Raw genomic sequence first — 24,864 nt, forward strand, 5'->3', positions numbered from 1 at the left:
TAAACAAAAATAATAAAATTTACAAAAAGTTAAATTTCTCAAATAATAAAATAATCGCATTGATTTCTTTTAAGTCAATACTATAAAATCTTCCACTGTTTGACTGGACTTTAAGAGATTGCACTTTGCATAAAATATGCATTAGAGGTACCCAACAAAGATCATCTCTGCATGGCCACGCAAACTTGTTACATAAAGACTTTTTCATGAATTTCATATTAAGATCTTGATGCTCTTCTGAAATACTAAGAATATTTCCTAAATACCATTGAGCATCGTAAACGCAGGCCACATATTCTCCTGGTGAGTAACTGGAAATTTTATTAATATAAATTCTGCAAGTTGAAAAATCCACATTAGTGCAAATAATATCAAATGAGACTCTTCTTATTTTTATTGAGGTAAGTGACATTGGGATAAAACTGTGGTGGTTTCGTGTCCCAGGTATTGTCGAACAAGAACGATATCTCTCTTCCAAATTGAAGTTTGTAGTATGTGTTTCTATTGAAACTTTGTCGACAAAAAAAAAAGATATTCCTTTGACGTGTTGAACACACCAGCTGTACATTTTGCTTGGTGTGTCAATAGGATCGTTTAGTGATTGTAGACTGGCTCGTGCAACAAGACGTTTCACTGTTCCACCAACACCATCACAAGGGCTTTTACCATGCGATGTTGCAAAAAAGTGCCACTCTGCAGTCATGTCAAAATCGTGTTTATGGTAGCATAAGTTGATAAGATTTTTGTAATTTTTATATTGTGATGCAGCTCCATCACTAAAATAGATAATGTGTTCAAATGTTTGTATTTGTTTAAGTTTATCAATAACATTACCGATAAAGCAATGAACAGCATCTGTTCCATGTTTCAGATGATCTGATATAACACAATAACTTTGACTATCAAGTTTTCCATCTTTTATAAAATACGCAACAAAGGGGTGCACAGTTGCTTGGCTGTTATTCCAGTGAAAACCTTGCACTGCATCCTGTATTAGAAAACTATAGTTTTCTGCAAAGTCAAGAAGAACCAAAGCTTGATTTTCTTTTAAATTAGTTTTCAAATGTTGGTAGTAGGTGGCTTGACTTTTTGATATAAAATGATGCACTCGTAAACTATCTAACTGTTCATAAACCATTTCAATAAATTCATCTAAAGGTAGAGTTGCTGGTACTAAAGTACATTGGTAATTTGATTTTTGCCATTGATAAAAGTTAACTTCACTAATTTCTTTTTCTGTAAACAAAGTGTCAATGTAGTCTAACAAAACCTTTTTAGCAGGACATTTATCGCAGCTATGCAGCATACAATCTCTATTTTCAATGCTACAAACCATTAATTTTAATAAGATTTTGTAATCAGAAATTCCAGGAATTTTCTGTACAAGGAGCTTTACATTTTGATGGTACTGGCAAACACAATCTGCATGCAGACCAGAAGCACCACCCACAGGAATGCACCACTTGGGCCTTAGCTCACAAAATTTTGAAAATCCAACTTTAAGATAATTATATTTCTTTTTAAAACTCAATATGTAGCTCTTTCATATTGACTAGTAGAAGGCGCTTTTGGATATGTTGCTTTTTACTATCTACTTTAACTGAAACAAACTCTTTTTTTCCTGGACAAACCCTTGAATATTCATCGCATTCGTAGAAATGAACAACCTCTGTAATTACATCTTCGCTTAGTTTTCTACCCGATTTTGGAGAAGGTTTTGATAGTATTCCACTTTTTTTACTTAATTTTCTGGCTTGTACTACAGATCTTTTTGAAGTAAAAAAAAACTTCTGAGTTTTCTCTATTGACCAACTGTCTGGAGTGAGTGTAAGAAGTGTGATTTTTTCAGAATTTGACAATGTTTTTTCAAATTTTGACTTAATTTGAGTCATAATATTGTCTAAATCTGTGTTTGTTTTTTTCAAACATTTTTTTGAGGGTGATTCAATTCCACAAAGTGCAGCTATTTCTAAACCTAGCACATTGGCAACAGCCTTTTGTGTATGAGCTCTTACGCTATCAATTTTACGCTTTCCGTATGCAACTCTATCTTTTTTTGAAACAAGTTTTAGAGGTGAGCATCCAAAACTTGCAATACTTGAATTAAGATCTTCTTTTAATGTATGGTTGTCAACATAAATTTCTTTTTCTTGGAGTTCATTTTCTTTTGTATTATGTTTGCAATTCAAAACTTTTCTGCAACTAGTGCAAATTTTTTGACCAGGTATTAAACCAAAATCTTTGGCATATGAAAGACTGATAACTCTAAGAGAATCTAAAAAATAACGGAAATAATTATTAAATATTTTTTTTTTTATTTATTTAGTGTTATTAAGGTATTTTTATTAAATTAAGATATTAAATATTGAAACTTACTTTTCACATTTTTTGCGTGCTTGTTCAACGGATTACAACAATACCTGCGATGTTCATTCTCATACCTCAACAAGTAAACTTTCTCGTGATAGCTACAAATAAAATCTATGGGATTTATTTTGCTTCTCAAAGAAATAAGCTCTTGGTTTAGTTTAGACAGTTCTTGGTAGCGTTTACTTTTATTAGATAGATAGCACTGTTCATTTAATGCTTTACCAATACAGCAAGTAGAAAGCTCAGGCATATTACTTATTATTAATTAGTTCTAAAATACAACAATTTATTTGGTTTTATTAGTACTTTTTAGATTGACATACTAGTAATATAGAATTAAATGAAACAATAACTAAACTTTTAAAAAGTAATAATTTTTTATGGAAAATTTACCTGACTTTTAGAGACTACCTTTTGGGGGTTATAAATAAGCGCCCATTAATTTTTTTGGTTTTTATTAATTAACAGTCTTTAATTGATGCGTATAAAAAATTTTATAAAAAAAAAAAAGTGCCATCTTAGGTAACAGATGCTTTGCATCACAGATCAATTTTACGAAAATCTCGATCTGACTCATTTTGGAGACCTATAACTTTTGAATGCAGCTCTTTAATCAACTGATTTTTTTCAAAATGTTTATCCACCACATGTAGATCAGCAGGCAATTTGATTTGTATTAACTTTGTAACTAGTTTTTAAGATTAAGGTCTTTAAAATCACAAAAAAACTTATTATTAAAACAAAAAAATCAACTTTAGCCCGCCATTATGGAAAAAGTTAAGATGCCAGAAATAATATTTTTTTCTTTTTTCAAAGTATCCACAGCACACTTGCTATCTTATAATAATTGAAGTATAAAACTAACTTATTCAAAAGTTATTGGCTGTTAAAAATGATGAAAAAACCCTTTTTTCTTGTAGAGTGAAATTTTATGCAAAATAGCCCACTACTTAAATAGCGTTTTCTCAAGAACCATATTAGATATTGATCTAAAATTTTCAAAACATGCTTTTAACATATATATGTACAAAATCAAAAAATTTCAATAAAATCTGAGATGGTCTATGAGGGACCTCATTAAAATTTGCACCACTTGGCATGGAATGACCAATATATATATATATATATATATATATATATATATATATATATATATATATATATATATATATATATATATATATATATATATATATATATATATCAGGGGCGGATGCAGCATTTTTTGATCTTTGAGATAGCTAACTTCCAGACATGGAGCTAACTCCAAACATTTGTATGTTTATACTTATGTCAAATAATGAGAGTTTGCAAAAAATTGCGATGATTGGAGGCTGGGAACAAAAAAGCCCCAAAGTTTTTGCTACACATGCCCCAAACGTGAGAGCAACAAGTTGATAAAATATTTTTTGTACTATTCTCAACTAGACTTATATTCATCGATAATTTTTAAGTTTCATAGTGTTATCTCTAATCGTTCAAAAATTATGACCATATAAAGTTTAAACCCCCCTCAATTTGAGGGGGTTGTAATTTTTATATGGTCATAATTTTTGAACACTTAGAGATAATACTATGAAACTTAAATATATATATATATATATATATATATATATATGTATAATATATATATATATATATATATATATATATATATATATATATATATATATATATATATATATATATATATATATATATATATATATATATGTATATGTATATATATGAAAATGTTTTTACAATTTATTAATCAATGTTTAATTTTAAAAAGATAAAACTAGTAAAGTATATTATAAAATATAAAATTATCACTCAACTGATCACACAATTTTTTTTTTATACTTATATATATTTTACCTTCGTCAAGGTTCGTGTTTCAGAGTTAAAGAGTTAAGAGATAACCACAATCATTATGACAAAATCATGATAAAATTTTTACAAATATTATCAAATATATTAAAAATTATTTCAAAAATATGTATTATTTTAAATTTTGAAGTATGTATCCAATATATTTATATGCACATATATGTAATATATATGAAATGTATAATATAATATAAAATATAGAAAATAAAATGAAAAAGTTTTGTCACATTAACTAAAGTAATAAAAAATATTTGTCTAATGAGTTTTTAAAATGTTCTTCTGTTAGTGAAGCACAGGAATAAATTATAATCAATTATAACCAAATATAATTTTGAATTACAAAGTTTAATGAATTGGCATTAGTTATAAATGAAAAATAAATCCAGAAGTCATAAATATATCCAAAAAAACACTGTTAAACTTTAAAAACACATGTTTTGAAATATACAAAAAAACATGTTTTAGTATCATACAAAATGAATTTAATAAATCAATAGATTTTATTTTTTATTAAAATTATAAATAAAAATGTGGTTATTGTAAGTAATACAGTTAAATTTTCCTCAGGAAGTTCTGTTCTTCATCTGGAAATTTCTAATTGCATAATGGTAAATTTTTTGAGTATTGTATGTAGGATTAAGAGGTAGTGCAGAGAAGGCCAAAGAAGGAGTTGAAACAAGGAAAGGCAGTTTTACCAGCCTAGGTTAAAACCTCCTTTCCTTGTTTCAACTCCTTGTTTCATCTGCGTCTCTGAGAACTGATAAATCAGCTCTCAAAGAGGCTGATTCCATCAAGTGCTAAAGTACTGACAGTGCCATATTGTGCATGGATGGTATCCTTGTTTGTACTTTTGGTCTGCATTTTCGAGGCTGCATTTGGAGCCCTATGTTACGGCTTAAGGTTTATTAATAGTAGGTAATTGCTTGGACTATTAAATAGTATACTGAATACTATCTGTGCTTTGAGTCAAGTTCTTTAACAAATTAATAAATGACTAAAGTACCAAAAACTATAAAACACAAAAAATCATTGTCATCATCAAGTTCTTTAAATCTGTCATTCAATATTTGTGGTCTTCAAAATAATTTTTCTTCTGTTTTTATCTTTTGCAATGTTCACCAGACCTATTTGCTCTTTGTGAGACTGATTTGAGTTCAGCTTTCTCATTTTGTGATCTCAGCATTGATGGTTATTTTCCTTTAATTCGTAAAGACTTCAATAGTTACATGCTTGGCCAGTGCATTTACATTTGTTAGAATTCACTCATTTGTCGGGAAACTAGGTTTAAATCCACAGACTATTCTTTTATGTGCTTTCGTTTAGCATTACTTCACTCTATCGCCTTTCTCTTTGTTCTATATTGTTCTCCTTTATCTCAAGACTGCACTCTTTTTGATGTTATTTCTGATCAAATTGACCAAGCCCTCTCTCTTTATCCTGCAGCCATTGTTCTTGGTGACTTAATTGCTCATTATATTTGTTCTGCAGGTGTTAAGACTTTTCTTTTTCTCAATCTCTAACACAAATAGTCAACTTTCCAACTCCAGACAATCCCAATTATTTACCTTCTCTACTCAACTTATGTCTTGTTTCTGATCTTAGTAGGTGTTTAGTTTCTCCACACCCTTAGGTGCTTTTGATCATGGTTTGATCTCTCTAAAACTATCATCTCATTCTTCTTCATCAAAGTTGACTGGGACTCTTTCCGTGATTTTCTTTGTGATGGCCTTCGTTTAGAAATCTTTTTGACTTCTTGCTGAAATGTGCTTTCTTATGTGACTTCTTGGATTCAGGCTGACATGGAATCTCTTATTCCCTTTTATTCCCATGGAATCTTTTAATTCCCTTTTAACAATTCTAAGCCACACTCTTCTCCATGGTTTTCCTCTCATTTTGCTGCTGCAATCTCGAATCGTAAATACAACTTCCATATCTATCACCAAAACAATTCTCCAGAAAACAGAAATCTGTTTACTATTGCTAGAAACCATTGTAAAAAGGTTTTGTATAACACCAAAGCCCACTATTCTTAGGTTACGAAATTAAAAAAATTAGGCCCCTGAGGTGAATCTTAACATTGTCTATATTAAGATAAATCAGTTATCCCATTTTTCTTGCACGGTTCATATTTTGTTACCTCACCTAAAGACAAAATTGAATTGTTTGCTGAGAACTTTTGATCAATCTCATCTCTTGATGCCACTAATCACATCCTACCTGATATAGACAACAAACAGGTTTATCCATTGCTTGACATTCCTATCTTGAATTACCCAAAGTTGGACTTGCCTTCCACTTCTAGGTTTAAGTAAAATTCATTCTCATGTTACTCCTTATTCAATTAAGTCTCATCCTTTTACTGTGACAGTTCCTAAGTGCTCTAAAAATTCTTACTTGTGTCATTTGTATCACTCCTGCTTTTGTATCTAAAGTGACTGTTTAGACTCTTTTACAGCTTGTGGTCCGGACAACATGCCTGTTATAGTCTTGCAAAAGTGTTCTCTGGAATTTGTTTTCCAGCCTGCTGGAAAGCAGCATCTGTTATCCCTATTTTAAAAATTTGCTGGAGAACCATCTGGCTCGTCTAATTATCCTCCCATTAGTTTTCTTATTATCATAAGGCTTTTGAGTATTTAATTGACAAACACTAGATCTGTCATCTTGAATCTAATAACTTACCCTCTGATCATCTATATGGATTTTGATCTTTTTGTTCTACTGCCGATTTGTTTACGGTAATAACCAATAGGTTTTATCGTGCATTAGATAGATGTGAAAAAGTTAGGGCTATTGCTCTTGACATTTTTAAAGTCTTTGATAAAGTTTGATATGTTGGTCTTCTCCTTAATCTCTCTTCATATGGTGTATCAGGTAACATCTTTAAGATTATTGAATCCTTTCTTACCGTTTGTAGTATAAAATTTCTTCAATGTCCTTGATGGACAGTACTTCTTTTTTTTTCCTGTATTTCCAGGAGTTCCTCAAGGTTCTATCCTTGGCCCTATACTATTTACATCAATGACCTTCTTGAAATTTTGACATCTGAGGTGGCATTTTTTGCTTATAATACTACCATTTATTCTTGTCTTGATGCCAGCACTCTCTGGTTGCTTGAAGGGGGCATTTGATTTGATTTGAGCTTGAAGAGGATCTTACTTTTGCTACAGCATAGGGCTCTCAGTGGCTAGTGAAATTTAACTCGGATAAAATAAATTTTTTCAGCTAACTGTTATCACAATAATCAAGATCTTCCTATATTTATGAAGGGTAATGCACTCAATGAATCATCTACCAGTGTTCTTTTAGGATTAACTCTTACTCTCGATCTTTCTTGGAAACCATATATCAAATCCATTGCAAAATTAGCATCTGCTAAGGTTGCATTTCTTTATTTATTTCTTTAAGTTGTTTAGTACCATGTATCAGGATTTTAATAAAACATTTAAAAATTAAAGTAATTTCAATTTATAGAGTTTTGTAAATTCCTAAAAATTATAGTTTATAATTATGAAGATTGGTTTTGCAACAAAAAAAAATATGTTAGCAAGCGGTTTTAAGTTATGATATCTAATGTTTCACATTTAAATTGCTTACTTTTGGTTAGGAAAGAGTTGTTTTTATTTTTTTATATTTGAACATGTTTTTTGTTTCTTTTCATAGTTTATATAAGTTCTTTTACAAATATTTTTGTTTAAAAACATTTTACAATTTTTTAATTTTTGTAAAAACTTGATTTTAAAAAGGATGTATTATATATTGCCAGGGATAGTGTGAATCAGTGTAAAATGTGTAAAAAGTGTGAATCAGTAAATCTTAAAAAAAATATCAAGACCGCCGCGTAGGATGGCTGTGTGTGGGGGGGAGGGAGGGGGCATTGGATAATACCGTCTATCTGACAAATTTGATCAATTTAAAATTTTGTGTTGTATTAATAACTAAATTAATAACTTTAGCACCTAATGTCTAATTTGGACTTAACACAGAGCATGAATAAAGCTCTCCCTGCCAAAATGAGCTCAAAATTTGTTGAAATAAAAAAAAAGTTTTAACGTTCTGCACTACTGTAAAACTGTAGTTCAGATACACGCTCCCAAATTGTAGTAGATTTGTGGATCCCTGGTGATATATATAAAAAATTGCTGTTTAAATGTGTATTTCATTAAATAAATAGATACCATGATTTTTTGTTTGCTAAAAAATTGAGGTGAAAGGGGTTTTTTTAACCTTTTGAAAAAAACTTTTTTTTTAGCCTGGGGCTTCAGCTGAAAACTTGTATTTTTAGCACTTAGCAACTTTGAACAGGCATTCTAACCAAAACATTGACTTGCCTGTAAGTTCTTTTTTGATTTTTTTAGTAACTATAAAAGCTCCTTGACCATGTTAAAAAATCATCACAGAGTTTAAATTTTATGAAATGTGAAATGTAAATTTTACTAAAGCTTTGAGTTGATCTTTTTTTTTTTTTTTGGGTTTTTCAGTTTAAAAAATTGATGTCAATGCAATGCATTAATAAAATGGGAAAGTGCATGATTTGCTCAAAAAAAGTTTTGAGGAACTTTTAGACACGATTTTTAAGAACTATATTTGTTAGATAAAATATTTGCTTCATATTCAAATTTATAATACAGTTTTTTTTTTTTTATCAAATGTCACTTAAGAAGAGAGATAAATCTATCTTGTAAATAAAAAAAAAAAATCTAAAAAAATAATAACATTTAAACTAAGATGGCATATGAAAGCAAAATGTATTGCAGAAAATAGAAAAAAAAAATCTATGAAAAAAAATATATATTCTTCTAGATTTTTCATAACAACTTAGTTTGATTATATAATGAACCAAGCTTCATCTGATTTAAGAATCTCTTCTGAAGAATCTTTTATTTTTGAAGAAGCTCTTCACTTAAGAATCTCTCAACAAATTAAAAATGGCACAAAATATATATATAACATTATTCAAAAGTATCTAAACACTATTTTTTAATTTAAAATCAAATATCAAGAGTTTTAATAAACAAATTGAATTTAAAAAAAAGAAAATTTGTAAGTTATGAAAAATTTAAAGAATTTTTACAACATTTTATATAACTTGCTTTCTTGTCGGTTTATTTACTTATTTTATATTTTTTGGTATCCTCACAAAACAAACACGAGGTCAGCCGTAATAATAAAAGAAAATTTTAACGTTTTTTAAAATTTAAAATTTTAAAATTTTAAAAAAGTGATTAAATCAAAGAATGCAAAACAGACTTTAGTTTAGCGGATATAAAAGTATCAGGTTGGTTGCAGCCTTAGCCAATGCTCCCTCATTAATCAAATACGAAGCGTGTAGTGCTTTTTTACTATTTAGCAATCCATTTTTTTTATTCTTACACAGTTGTATTTTTAAATAGCACTGTTGTATTTTTAAATGGCTATTTCTAAATCCCTGAAAATTATTATTTTATAACCCTCCATTCTTATAAACGCCATTATTCTTCGCAATTAAATAGTATCGCAGTTAATTTTTATTAAATAGTATTGCAGCAATATATCTGTATTTGTCTGCTATCTGTAAATTATCAAATCTGTACAGTACAGCTATGGTTGCCATCTCCAAATGAATACTAATTCATTTGGAGGTGGCAACTCTAGCTGTACTGTACAGATTTGATAACTTTTAAAAAACTATATATATATATATATATATATATATATATATATATATATATATATATATATATATATATATATATATATATATATATATATATATGTATGTATATATATATATATATGTATGTATATATATATATATATATATATATATATATATATATATATATATATATATATATATATATATATATATATACATATATATATATATATATATATATATATATATATATATATATATATATATATATATATATATATATATATATATATATATTGTCTATACTGAAAAATTAAAAAATATTAAGTCTTATTTTCTGTTTTAAGAGATTTTGAAAGTTTCCACAAAAAAATGAATATGCACCACCAATTTAAAGCTTTCACATCATTTTTTTAGGTAATCTAATTTAATGTTCACATTATATTGATTATAAAGGATGAACTATATTTATGTGGGTTTATAGAAGTCCCAAGTTTCCTTGATTGGAATTTTTCTTACTTTATCCATGATACAATCAAAGGGTTAAAAAAATAGTTAATTAAATTAAAATTAAAAAATTAATAGTCGTAATCATAAACGTTTATAAAAATTTTTATAAATTTTTTAAATATTTATTGATTTTTGCTCAGAATCTCTATTGATAATAATAGACTTTTTCTCAGGATCCATGAAAAGATCTGTTGCTCCAAAACATGGTTCAACATGTTAATGTTGCTGTTATTTATGAACCATGCATATTATCTAAGAATCATGTGTACTATATATACATGATTCTTAGATGATATACATGACCAAAATGACCAAAAAAATTGGACTTAAAATTTGGACCATAGTGATTATTAGTAAAATTATTGTGATTATTAGACTATTGGTAAAACAAAAGCAAAACACTGGGCTCAAAAGCAAAAGATTCAAGGCTCAAACTCACGCTACTCCGGAAGTTACCTCTGGAGTTTTTAGTACTGTTATTAAACATTTTTTTTTTTTTTTTTTTTTTTAAGGTTTGTATTTTGGAGTTTAGGATTAAGAGAGTTTAAAATTAAAAAAAAAAAGTAATTTAGGCCTGTTTTGTGCCTGCTTTTCTAGGCGAGCTTGAAAGAAAGAAAGTTATATAAAAATTAGAATCTTAAAAGGAAGCGAATTATTTTAAAAAAAATAACATTCCAACGATAATGTCATAATCATGTAATCTGTGATTTTAATTTCTCTATTTTTTTTAAAAGTAGAATGGTTGACAAGTAGGAAAGTTAAAAATTAAGGACTAATGTAGAAATTTTAAAAAAAAGTAATAATAAAGTAAGTGAATTGTAGTTGTAGTAGTAGTAGTAGTAATAGTAGTAGTACTAGTAGTAGTAGTAGTAGTAGTAGTAGTAGTAGTAGTAGTAGTAGTAGTAGTAGTAGTAGTAGTAGTAGTAGTAGTAGTAGTAGTAGCAGTAGTAGTAGTAGTTGTTGTTCTTGTTGTTTTGTTTTTGATGTTTTAAAACAATAGGTTTAAAAATTTATTGTTAAAATAAAAGTAATATATTTAAAATAGTATTTATTTAAAGTTTTCAAAGAAGGTTTTGAAAATGTTAAAACATCTACGTTGAAACTATTTTAGTAATTTTGTTATTTTATTGAAATTTTCTTTTAAATTTTTTTTAGATTTTATTACATGGTGAATGGAATGGCAATATCTTTTAAAGTGACCAATAAAGACATAAATTATGTTGCTCTCCCATTGTATCATTCTAATGGTGGTGTTGGGGGTATTGGAATGATGATATATAAGGGTGCAACAGTGGTTGTGGCCAAAAAATTTTCAGCTAGTCGTTTTTTTAGTGAATGTGCTATACATGGAGCAACGGTTAATTTTTTAAACTTTTTTTGTTATTATCTACGACCCAATTCAAATAAGGTCAAAATAGATTTTTTGGTGACATGTACCAAATTTCACATGCACCTAAATTAAAGTACAAGTCCCTTAACAACTATTATTGCAAGTACAAATAATCAAATCTAGCAAACTAAATATGCAAAATATGCTACTAAATATGCTAAATAATGCAGAACAAATTGTTTTAGATGTTCAACTATATTGGGGAAGTTTGTCGCTACTTACTTGCCCAACCTCCTTCTAAAAATGACCGTTCTCACCACATTCGTTTAGCTATTGGAAATGGGTTGAGACCTCAGATTTGGAGAGAATTTAAAGAAAGATTTGGTATTGAAGTGATTGGCGAATGTTATGCTTCTACGGAAGGTACACTTTGGTATATCATTTTTTTAATAAAAAAATTGCTGATTTTTTGTGTTTATTTTTTTTTTAAGTTTAATTTTTTAAACACATAGGTAATGCCAACATGATTAATATTGATAACCGAGTTGGGGCTGTTGGTTTTAACTCTGTAATTGCTCCTGGTTTTTATCCCATAAGGCTAGTAAAAGTAAATGAAGAAACTGAAGAAATATTAAGAGACAAAGAAGGTATGGCAATAGCTTGTTTACCTGGAGAGGAAGGCGAACTTGTTGGGAAAGTTAGAAGTAAGTCAGCTTATTTCATTTAATATAAAGTTTGTTTTAGAAATATAAAATTTGTAATAAATTAACTATGATTAAAATATAAATATGAAAAAATAATTAAATGAAAAAATAATTAAATGAAAAAAAATTGATCCCAATAGACTATAGGACCATTTCAGTGTAACATATTTCATACTTCACATTAAAAATATATAAAGGTAATGAGCATAGTTTTAAAAATGTTTAAAAAAGTTTTTAAAATGATTTCAAAATTATCTCTAAATAAATAGGCAAGAATAGGTACTTAGCAAAAAATTAACAAGACATGTACTTGTAGAGAGCTCTTAATAAGGTCAAAACGAAAGTGAAAGTGAAATGTGTTTGTGATGTTTGGTAGAGAGTTTATCAAGTTCAGTTTAGTTAATTTTGTTAGTTAACAGCAATGCTAGTGGTTTCTCTTTGAGTTACATTGGTATATAAGCTTGTGGCATGTTAAGATGTTAATAATAATAATAATAATAATAATAATAATAATAATAATAATAATAATAATAATAATAATAATAATAATAATAATAATAATAAGATGCTACAATCCTTTAGAACTAAAGAAAACTGAAAAGTAATGCATTTTGAAAGTTTATTCATTGAATAAAAAAAAATAATTATATTAACAGGCAGATAAAAGATTACAAAATTTGGTTGTATTTGGCTCCAAATTAATTGTCTGCATCTATTGGCTGAATTTTCTGCAGGAAGTCTAACTCAAGGAACAATTAAAGATTGGTTATAAACCACTATTAATAAAAAGATAAAAATCTAACAAGTTAAATAAACCAGACCTTGTCTTGGTTGGGTATCAAGATCAATCTAAGAGAAAAACTTTTTTACCTGCTGCAAAAAGTTTTAAAATTTTGAATTTTTAAACGTTTTTTGTGAACCCTGATTTGACAGAAGCAGAAACATTAAGCAAGTTTGATTCAGGTTAGAAAAGGGATCAACCTAATAAAATGAGAGAAAGCAGTTTTCTTATTTGATATCAGTGGGAAAAAAATAATTCCAATAATGGAAAAAAATATTAAGTTTCTTATATACCAATGCTACATCTCTTAAAAAGAAAATGGATGAAAAAAAGAAAATGAATTGATTCAAAATTGTTTGCAAAATAAATAAACCCAATATGTTTGGGGTTTCCAAGACTTGGTTTAATAAATTTTTAAGCATCAATGTAACTGGTTATGACTTGTAGAGAAGATATAGAAGCAATTGAAGAAAAGAAGGTGTTGTAGTGCATTATAGACAATAAAATTAATTCTTATCAACTTGAAGATATTTTTTCTTACTTCCAGTAAGATTGAACATGTATGGACAATAATGACTGTATGCAGATCCAAATATTTATTTGGATGTGTATCTTGTATGCAGATCCAAATATTTAGTTGGATGTGTATCTAGTATGCAGATCCAAATATTTAGTTGGATGTGTATAGGCCATCTGATAAGGTAGATAGTATAGATCTTACTAACATATTTAAAAATGCTCAATCAAATGTCAGAAAATTTGACATTAGAAAATTAATAATAATGAGAGACTTTCATTTTCCTTTAATAAATGAATAAATAATAATAAAATAATTTTTAATAAAATAATAAATGAAAATATTATATCAAGTAAAGTAGAATTTCAAAAAATTTCAAGCAATGGTTTAACATATGTATTAACATATATACCATTATTTTTATTTCAAAGACAGAATATTTTAAAATACTCTAAAGACTTTACAATTTCTCAACTCTCAAATTAAATATTGATTAGATCAGCAATAAACAAAAATAAAACCATGTGTGTGTGGTGTATGCGTGTTCTCACACTAAATGTAAAATGTTTTAAATGTTATTCATTTTATTAATCATTGATACCATTTATTTCATTATTTATTTACTTAAAAGTTATTTACTTCTTATTAACATTTTTCAAACTACTTTTAAATGTCTTGTACATTCCTAAATTGTTTTTATTAATCAACAAGTGTTTGACAACTTTGTACTTAGTACACTTAGTATAAAATTTATAATTAATATAAATTTATAAAAGTATAAATGTCTTGTACATTTTGTAAATTGTTTGATTCGTAAATGTTTTAATTAATCAACTAGTGTTTGACAACTTTGTACTTAGTACACTTAGTATAAAATTTTTGTTTTTATTCACTTATAGTTAAACCAAGAAATATTAAAAAACAATTGATTTTTTCAGGTGTTTTCATTAATTTTTGATAAGAAAGCCTTAATTACACCAGGTAAAAATTACTGTTTTTGAAACTTCCCCATTTTCAAGCACTGCTTATAAGAAATAAATTAAAAGGTTTTATACTTTGTAAATTTTAAATATATTTTTAGAATCTTTATTTTGATAAATATTTTAAAAATTAAAAAAAAAAATTGGTCAAGTATATTTTAAAAAAGTATTTGAATTAGATGAAAAGCACTATATGATTAAAACCAAAAAACTAGTTCAAAAGGGTCTCAAGGAAATAGAAAATGTGTGATTAACACATTAACAAATTTGAATTAAAGATAATTTACAGAATATATTTACTTTATTTGTTTTTAATTAATTAAATTAAATTAATTGTTTTATTATATTTAATTATTGCTTAATATACTTTTGTTTTTGTAGTATATTTATTTGTATATTTATTTATATAATTTTTATCTTTTTTATGGTAAAAATATGTTTTACTTTTGTAGTGATTTATGATTTTTATTTTACAAAACTTCTTAGATGATCCTGTTCACCAGTTTGATGGCTACCTAGACAAAGAAGCTACTGCTAAGAAAATAGCTCATGATGTGTTTGAAAAAGGTGATTCTGTGTTTCGTTCAGGTGACATTCTTGTGCAAGATGAAGAAGGCTACTTTTATTTTCAGGTCTTTTTTTGTTCTGCAAATTAACATAAGAAAGTTTAAAATAGCTTAAAATAGCTATGTAAGTTTGTATAAAGCATGTATGTATTGTTCTGCAAATTAAAATAAGAAAGTTTAAAATAGCTTAAAATAGCTATGTAAGTTTGTATAAAGCATGTATGTATTGTTCTGCAAATTAACATAAGAAAGTTTAAAATAGCTTAAAATAGCAAGTTTGTATAAAGCATGTATGTATGGGTGTATGTTTGTATGTATTTTACAGCATGGAACTTATCATTAACTGAGAAAAAAATTTTTTTCACTAGTATATCAGTTCAAATTTTTATTGTTTACAATAGAATAATAATTATGAATTATATTATATTCAGCAAAATATGAAATAATAATTTAATTTTTATCATTATATCTAATGTAAGAAAAGAAGTTCTGGAAAGGAATTATGTCAAGATGTTCATATGATATAAAAAGGTTATTGAATTATATTAAGATGTAAATGTGATATAAAAATAAGTGAGATAAAAATATACTAAGGTTATGGAATTACGTTAAGATGTAAATGTGGTATAAAAATAAGTGAGACAAAAACATACAAAGGTTATGGAATTATGTCAAGATGTAAATGTGATATAAAAATAAGCAAGACAAAAATATACAAAGGTTATGATTTTACTGCAATTTTTTTTTCTTTACAAATAACTCAAGTAGATTTTCTGGATAAAGAAGTTCATAAACATAGTAATACAAAAAGCTGTTTGCGCTTTGAAACAGTTAAATGAATGTTAAATCAATAACCCGGCTAATTATTTAATACCATGAAAGCTTTAAAATATTTTCAATTTACAGCTTCTTCAAATATTTCAAACTACAGTGACTTCAAATGTGTGATAGCTGTTTAACTTGAAACATTTGTGACATTAAATTCTTGTTATCATAATATTATGGTTAGTATTTAATTTAAAAAAGTGGGGTGACTTTAAGGTGAAGTTAAGAGACTTGTAGAGTAAGTGTGACCAGTGACTCTTTCACAATTAAATACAGCTTTAATCTTTCCAAAACTTGTTGAAAAATGAAATTCTACTGTGTTTTTTCAATTTTTCTGAAAAAACTCTGGATTATAAGCACATTCCTCAATAGACCAAATCAATGTTAAAGGAACTGTTTTGCAGTTCTATAATGCAGTTTCTAAAAATAAAACAATAAATTTCCATGCATCAATAAAGGACAAGGAAGAATCCAGGATTTTTTTGTGTTTGAAATATTTTTTGTACTCTTCTTAACTAGACTTATATTCATCAATAACTTTCAAGTCTCATAGTATTATCTCTTAGCTTAAAAATTAAAGAGTTTAATTTTATATTGAGGGGGTTTAACTTTATATGGTCATAATTTTTGAACGCTGAGAGACAATACTAAATTTAAATTTATTGATGAAGTCTAGTTGACTATAGTACAAAAAATATTTTATCAACATGTGACCCCTAATGTTTGGGGTGGAGGGTGTGGATATGAAGTTAAAGGGCTTTTTTGTTTCCAGCCTCCAATCATTGCAATTTTTTGCACAGTCTCATTATTTGACATAAGTATAAACATACAAATGTTTGGAGTTTGCTCCATGTCTGGAAGTTAGCTATCTCAAACATCAAAAAATCCTGGATTCGTCTGATAATGATAAAAGTGTTCTGTCACTGAATCACCAGATAACCTTCATCAATAGCTTTTGTTATTTATAATGTATAAAGTTATGGGTTGCTATAATGGAAACAAAAGAATTGAAATGCTTACTGTTAAAACATCTAAAACAATAGTTAGCATAAATAGCTTCAATAAATATATAATGCATACATAAAAATTACTCATACATTAAAAATAAAGTTTAGAAACATTATTGAAACATTAAAAAACTTGAGTTAATTAAACTAGCCAAATATTTGATAAATACATATACCAACCCTGAAAATTCTTTTAGTTAGCTTACTTCGGCATGTTTGTGGCAAAGTAAAGTAAAATTTTGTTTTGGTTTAAGTCTTTGAAAAAACTAAAAGGGATTGCTCAAAACTACAATTGTAATACAAATAATTTTATACATTCATGAACTTGATGTTGGTCATAGTTGAATGAACTGTCAGATGCAGCCATAAGAAAATGATCATAAGAAAAATGAAACTTTTCCTTATGTAGTAGTTGCATCTAGAATATTAAAATTTTAATGTTCAAAGAAAAGTTGATTCTTTGAACATTAAAATTTTAGTATTTAATTTTTTTAAACATTTCCTAGACATCTTAAACATATCCCTTGCCCAAAGATTTTGACACTGATACATATTTGTATTGTAATAAGTGTGGTGCATTTAAATGCCATAGAGGTAGTTTAACAAAGGCTCAGATTGATATTTTATGTCAATTTACCTTCTATTGTTATGTTATTGTTTTTTTATTGCACTGGGTTTGACATTCTTATCTTACTATTTTCAATCAATCGAGGATTTCTGTTTTTATGATTGTTGTACAAATAATGCTTTGTATGAAAAGTTATAATCTTTAAATTATTCAAATAACATTTTTTTTTAATTGCTCAATACTCAAATTTTAATTGCTCAACACTACATGCTTTTACAAGGAGCCAACTCTTGAAATTTAGATTTGTTTAGATTAAAACTTGTTTTGTATTTTGTGTTTGACTATTTATTTAAATTGCTTACTATTTAATAACAAAAAAAATGTATAAAAAATTTATATTTTTATTTAACAAGTTTCAAACTAGTTTAACAAGTTTTGTTAAACTAGAAAAAACAAAAAAATATGTCAAAATGAATTGTTCACTAAATTGGTCTCCATTATTCAAATCATGTTGCTTGAGTAATAGGACTCAGTTGGATAGCTGTGATTTAACAGGAATGTTAAAGTTTTTTTTAGTTAACACTTGAATAAAAGTAAATATTTAGCCATATTAACAGCGATTAATGAAGCCTGAAATTAGCCTAGACTAAAATTTTTGTTAGGTTATAACAATTTTAAATGTTTTTATCTTCTTTTTTATTTTTCAAAAAACATTTCTATTTACAATCAAGAAGAGATTAAAAATCTTTGAAACGTAAATCTCTACTTTTCACTTTTTTGGTTTGTATTTATTTCTAAATTTATTTATTCAAATGATAACTGTGAAATTATTTTTATTAGCAACATTGATTTTTTAAAATTGTTTTTCCCTCTCTGTTAAAATCGTAACATAGAGTTCTTAATTTTGCACTTTAAATTTTTTTTTTTTTACAATATCAAAACATAAAATTGTATGAATTATTTGTTATGCAATCATCAGGGACTTTTATCTTCCCATTTAAAAAAAAATATGATCCATTACAGTTAATCAGCCACATCGGGCATCAAAATTATACCCCAGTCGGTAAAAGTATGACTGTATCTTTGAAGCTTTGATATGTATATGCTCTGTAGGTTTTTCAAAATTGTCCTAAAATAACAATGTTTTTGTTGTATAATTTTTAATATCTAAGGGCAAAAATATTTTTTTTATAGGATAGGGGAGGAGATACATTTCGATGGAAAGGAGAAAATGTTGGTACAACAGAAGTTGAAACAGTTATAAGTAGGATTGTAAGGTTAGCTGATGTTGCTGTGTATGGCGTATCCATTCCAGGTATCTATACTATTAAACCATAAAATATAGAAATAAAACTTCTCTCTCTCTTTCCTCTCTCTCTCTCTCTCTCTCTCTCTCTCTCTCTCTCTCTCTCTCTCTCTCTCTTTCTCTCTCTCTCTCTCTCATATATATATATATATATATATATATATATATATATATATATATATATATATATATATATATATATATATATATGTATATATATATATATATATATATATATATATATTAGGGTGTTGATTATATATATATATTAGGGTGTTTTTGGTATCTCCAGTTTCCAATATAAAAAACAGATGAGCTTTGGTTTGAAAGTAACTGAAAAGTCATTGGTTTTATTTAATTTTTGAAAAAGGTCACAAGATTTTGAAAAAGGTCACAACAGATGAGCTTTGGTTTGAAAGTAACTGAAAAGTCATTGGTTTTATTTAATTTTTGAAAAAGGTCACAACCATGACCCTTGGTTACACACTGGCTCCCATATATCAGTGAATATTTTTTTATTCAAAAGTATATCAACCTGGGTCTCAAAAGAACCAGAACTTCATAGAGATTTCAGAAATATAATGGTTTCAAATAAAAATAAATTTTATATACAAAAAACAATAATTTTTAACTAAAAATTGGAAAGGTTGTTTTTATGACATTTTGTTTGCAATATTTTTTTTCTTAAATGTTTCAGTAAAAAATATTATAAATGGAGCCAGTTAATTAAATAAAATCAATGACTTTTCAGTTACTTTCAAACCAAAGTTCATCTATTTTTTATATTGGAAACTGGAGATACCAGAAGTTATTAAAAAGTCAACACCCTAATATATATATATATATATATATATATATATATATATATATATATATATATATATATATATATATATATATATATATATATATATATATGTATATGTATATATATATATATATATTTATATATGTATATATATATATATGTATGTATATATATATATATATATATATATATATATATATATATATATATATATATATATATATATATATATATATATATATATATATATATATATATATATCAAAACTCAGAATTAGCAAAAAGTCAACATAATTTTGCCAATCTTAATTTGTTAAAGGTCAGCATAATTTGACATAAAGGTCGGGAAAATTTGACACAAAGGTTTCACCATAAAACATTTAAACGATGTTGGAAATATTTTGCTGACCTCAAACACTTCTAGGTCGGCAGTTATGTTGGCATTGCCAAATTATTGACCCTAATTTCGAGGGTTGATATATATGTGTGTGTGTGTGTGTGTATATATATATATATATATATATATATATATATATATATATATATATACATATATATATATATATATATATATATATGTACATATATATATATATATATATATATATATATATATATATATATATATATGTATATATGTATATATGTATATATATTAGAGATGTCACGAATAGCGATTTTGCTGAAGACCAAATATTCGGCTAGGGAATGGTCGAAGCACGACTTAGTTTGCTGATAAAACTTAATTATTTTAATGTATGGCTGGTGATACTTAGTTATTTTAATAGTTCCGACCTGCTTCATTGAAGTGCATATGTTAGTTACGTTGTAGGCGTTTTGTGTCACAGCACACATTTGTTGAGTGTTATATCAAATTGATTTAACTTTAGTTATGTACAAAAGTATCATACTCTTCAAACCATTCAAAAAGTTTTCAAAAGCTCAGGGATATTTATGAAGAAAATTTTAGAAGTTGCTATAGATAAGTATAGCACAAAAAACACCAATCTTATTAAAATGATATCTTTACAAAAATTTAGATGCGTTTGCTTTCACACTTACAAGTTGTGAAAGCAAACGCAAAACATTATCTTAACAGAACTTGCTAAAATTCTCTTATTATTATTATTTTTTTTTTATGTTAATTCACCTCCTCAAGGCCAAGAAGGCCACTATAGATGAGGAGGCTACTTAATTGGGGTATAACTCTCTTTCAACTTTATAACTCTGAAACACAAATCTTGATGAACAAGGCCGCTATGCGGAGAAATAAGTTGAGCGTGGTACTTCCAGGGACAAGGTAGGGATTGAACCTGGAACCATTCGCTTATGAAGCGAGCACTCTATCAATACACCACTAGCGCATATTTGCCGGTGGCAGTGTACTCAGTTAATGGCTATTTTTTGAAGTATGTATAATTTATAAGAAGTTGGCTCGATGATGAAAATGGTTTATCACTAAGTACTATAAGTACCAAATTATTTGTTAAAATGAAAAATATATTTAAAAAATTTTATGAAATCTGTTTTTATGCGTTTTTTTCATTACAATCTGGTATTCCGTATTTGCCCAAATAGTTTGCAATACTCGGCTAAATACCGAATAGTCACAAAATATTCTTGACATTGCTAATATATGCCATCACAAAAATAAAATCTCATCATAAAAACAAGTATGTACCATAAAATTACATAGCTAATTAACTAATAACAGTTAAGAAAATCATTTATTTTTATTTATTTATTTATTATGCAAAAGTATAATTAAACATAATTGTGCTACCTTATTTTCAAATTTTTGATATGCATATGTAAATTTAAATTATTTAATTAACAGTTATTTAATTAACAATTAACAGTTATTTAAAATTAAATTATCTAAATTACAAATTTTATTTTTCCATTTAATAGTTACTAATGCCTATTATATTTTGTTTTTATATTTATGTGTCCAGGTGTGACCAGGATATCTAAAAACTCTACAAAAATGCTTTTATTATCATCAAAATTACCTCTTTAACTATATATAAAAGTATGAAAGATGTAATAAAATCTTTCCTACTTGTAACATTGAAATCGAGGAAATGATCATAAACGTAAAAACTCTTATGAATTTTCAGGAAACAACAAAATTCTGTAAAATCATTTTCTAATTTATTTCGCAAAAAAAGTAGCTAAAAATTTTTTTTTGAATAAAAAGTTCGTTTTATAGTTAAAGTAAGTTATCCATGATTCTTTTCATTTCCCCCACACACACAGATAAATATATATATATATATATATATATATATATATATATATATATATATATATATATATATATATATATATATATATATATATATATATATAAATTAGTAGAAAATCACTTGACAAAAATTTTTCATTTAACACTGTTTTATCAATAAAGGCTCATTAGAAATGAACTTTATAGTAGATGAAACATTTACTATATGAAAAGTAATAAATGTTTTCTTTTATAATAGGATTTCATTTGTGATAAGTCTTTATTGATGAAACACAGTGTTAAATGAAAAGTTTTTGTCAAGTGATTTTCTACTAATTTTTTATTGCTCTGTTACATTTTAAAATTGTTTATATGTATAAATATATATATATATATATATATATGTATATATATATATATATATATATATATATATATATATATATATATATATATATATATACATATATATATATATATATATATGTACATATATATATATATATATATATATATATATATATATATATATATATATATATATATATATATATATATATACATATATATATATATATATATATATATATATATATATGTACATATATATATATATATATATATAATATATATATATATATATATGTATATATATATATATATATATATATATATATATATATATATATATATATATATATATATATATATATATATATATATATATATATATATATAGTAATTTAGTTTAGTGTTGTTTTACTAAATAAATTCATAACAAATCTAACAATAAATTATTTCATACATGTATCATATATGTAATAAATACATGTATATATAATAGATGTTTAATTGTTTTTAGGAATAGAAGGAAAAGCCGCCATGACATGTATTGCTGATCCTGATTTTACTGTTGATTTAAGTTTGTTGAGAGCTGAACTACTGAATAAATTACCAAATTATGCTCGCCCTCAGTTCATTAGGTTATCTTCTGAAAAAAATATTTTACAGACTAACACCTTTAAACTGAAAAAATATCAATTAAAGGCAGAAGGATTTGATCCAAAAAAGGTTCTTCATGATCGCTTGTATTATAATAATCAGAGAACTGGACATTACGAAGTATTAGATATAACTGCATATTACCGCATTCTGCAACACGAGATTCGATTTTAGTTATTGCATTTCCTAATATGTAGTTCGATTTTAATCTTTTCGACTTTCGAAGTTCGATTTTAATCTTGCTTATTATCGCGTTCTGCAACATGGTATTCGATTTTAGTCCTGCATATTATCGCATTTCGCATCATGAATTTCGATTATGTTCTTGCATATTATCGCATTTTGTAACATAAAGTTCGATTTTGATTTCTCGACGGTGCATATTTTGGTTTTGCATTGTTTCGTGGCTGCGATGCAAATCAAAAACGCGTTGATATCGGTTCTAATCGTTGGTATTGTAGCGATAATCTATTTTAGGAACAAAACAAAAGCAAAGCTTTGTTGCAAAATATAAAATATACTTTATATCAAATAAAAATTCAAAATGTTTTTTATTGAAAATATTTATCGATTTGTTAAAAAAACAAATATTTTAATACGCTTACTGTTAATACATTCTTATATAGGTTGTTACATTGTAGTCGTTAATTGAAAGGTTGCATGTCAAAGTCTGGTCAGGAACAAGAAATATAAGTATAGATAGCCGTTAATTACTTAACGTCTGATTAGTCTGATATAAATAAAGTATTTATTGACTAGCCTAAAGTCTGTGGGAAATAATAGAGCAGCAGGAGTATATTCGTATTTTGTTCATAATTTTATTTCGAGTGTTGTTTTTTAGAGATGCTTGTTTTCATGCGAAAAAATGATAATGTAGAAATATACTAATAAAAAAACGCTTGTTTCGAAGGTTATTTAGTGGACAACAACTATTTATATATAACATATATGAATATATTATAAATAACATATATGAATATATTCAATATATGATTTTTGTACAGCTGAAATCAAAATAGAAAAATTGTACACAAGTGTGCTAAAATTTAACGCTGCTTTGAAATTTGTTCAGTCTTTGATTTTTTCGTTAAGGCCTTGATTTTGTTTAATTATACATTTTGGTTTGTATTGTTTTTATACTACATAATATTCGAAACAACTCTAAGTTAATTATGCTTAATTAAGTTAATTATGCTTAATTAAGTTAATTATGCTTAATTAAGTTAATTATGCTTAATTAAGTTAATTATGCTTAATTAAGTTAATTATGAATACTAATAGAAATCCGAATCATGTTCAATGTTTTTCAAAAAAAAAAATTATTTTTATTTTTGGAAGTTAGTGATTGCGTTGGAAGTTTTGAAAAAAAACTAATTTGCTAAGATATAAATTACGCGGGGGTCATCTATTAAGTAATTTAATTAAATATAGTAGATCATTGGTCACATCTTCCACAGAGAATTATTAAGATATTATCTTTAATATTTAATTAAATATCCGCGCAAGAAAGCAAGCGATCTTCTATTTAAAAGTTTAATTTACCATGACGTATTAATGGATGACCCCATGAGTAAAATGGGGTAATCCATAAATGCGCTAATTTGTAAAAATTTATTTGTAATATATTTGTTTTGTAATATTTATCTACTGAAGGCAAATATCAACATTAAAAAAATAAAAGAAACATACTTTACGAAATGATGACAAAGTTCAGGTGTGCGTGCCTAGATCATTAAAAAAGATCAAAAAAGGTTGGTTACAGTTTCTATACCTTCAAAAAAAAATACTTTTGTTAGATATAAATATGGTCCTAACCTAAATTTTACTACAGTCCCAGGGCCAAATTATTAGTCGTA

General features: G+C 26.2%; 2 protein-coding genes across 3 annotated transcripts in view; one reads left to right on the forward strand and one right to left on the reverse strand.

Annotated features, from left to right (window-relative positions):
* The window catches only part of LOC100199780 (long-chain fatty acid transport protein 1), a 54,220-nt gene extending 30,579 nt beyond the window's left edge, over nt 1-23,641 (forward strand). Inside the window, exons 5-10 of the mRNA XM_065787523.1 lie at nt 11,543-11,744; nt 11,963-12,140; nt 12,230-12,421; nt 15,186-15,331; nt 18,860-18,980; nt 22,869-23,641. Of these exons, the coding sequence (XP_065643595.1) occupies nt 11,543-11,744; nt 11,963-12,140; nt 12,230-12,421; nt 15,186-15,331; nt 18,860-18,980; nt 22,869-23,182 (1,153 nt within the window). The 3' untranslated portion in view covers nt 23,183-23,641. The remainder of the gene's footprint in view (nt 1-11,542; nt 11,745-11,962; nt 12,141-12,229; nt 12,422-15,185; nt 15,332-18,859; nt 18,981-22,868) is intronic.
* Nucleotides 1,485-2,732, reverse strand: LOC136075159 (uncharacterized). Of its 2 annotated transcripts, none has more exons than XM_065787524.1 (2): nt 2,377-2,732; nt 1,485-2,275 (listed from the first exon to the last, which is right to left on the reverse strand). In XM_065787524.1, the coding sequence occupies exons 1-2, from the start codon at nt 2,618-2,620 to the stop codon at nt 1,521-1,523; spliced, it is 999 nt and encodes a 332-aa protein (XP_065643596.1). In that variant the 5' UTR covers nt 2,621-2,732; the 3' UTR covers nt 1,485-1,520. The 2 variants fall into 2 exon arrangements, 1 of the variants encoding a protein (XP_065643596.1); XR_010635715.1 differs by having other exon boundaries at nt 2,177-2,275; nt 2,384-2,514.
* Nucleotides 23,642-24,864: the final 1,223 nt, after the last annotated feature.

This window comes from Hydra vulgaris, chromosome 01 (assembly GCF_038396675.1).
Source record: "Hydra vulgaris chromosome 01, alternate assembly HydraT2T_AEP".
Classification (NCBI taxonomy): domain Eukaryota; kingdom Metazoa; phylum Cnidaria; class Hydrozoa; order Anthoathecata; family Hydridae; genus Hydra; species Hydra vulgaris.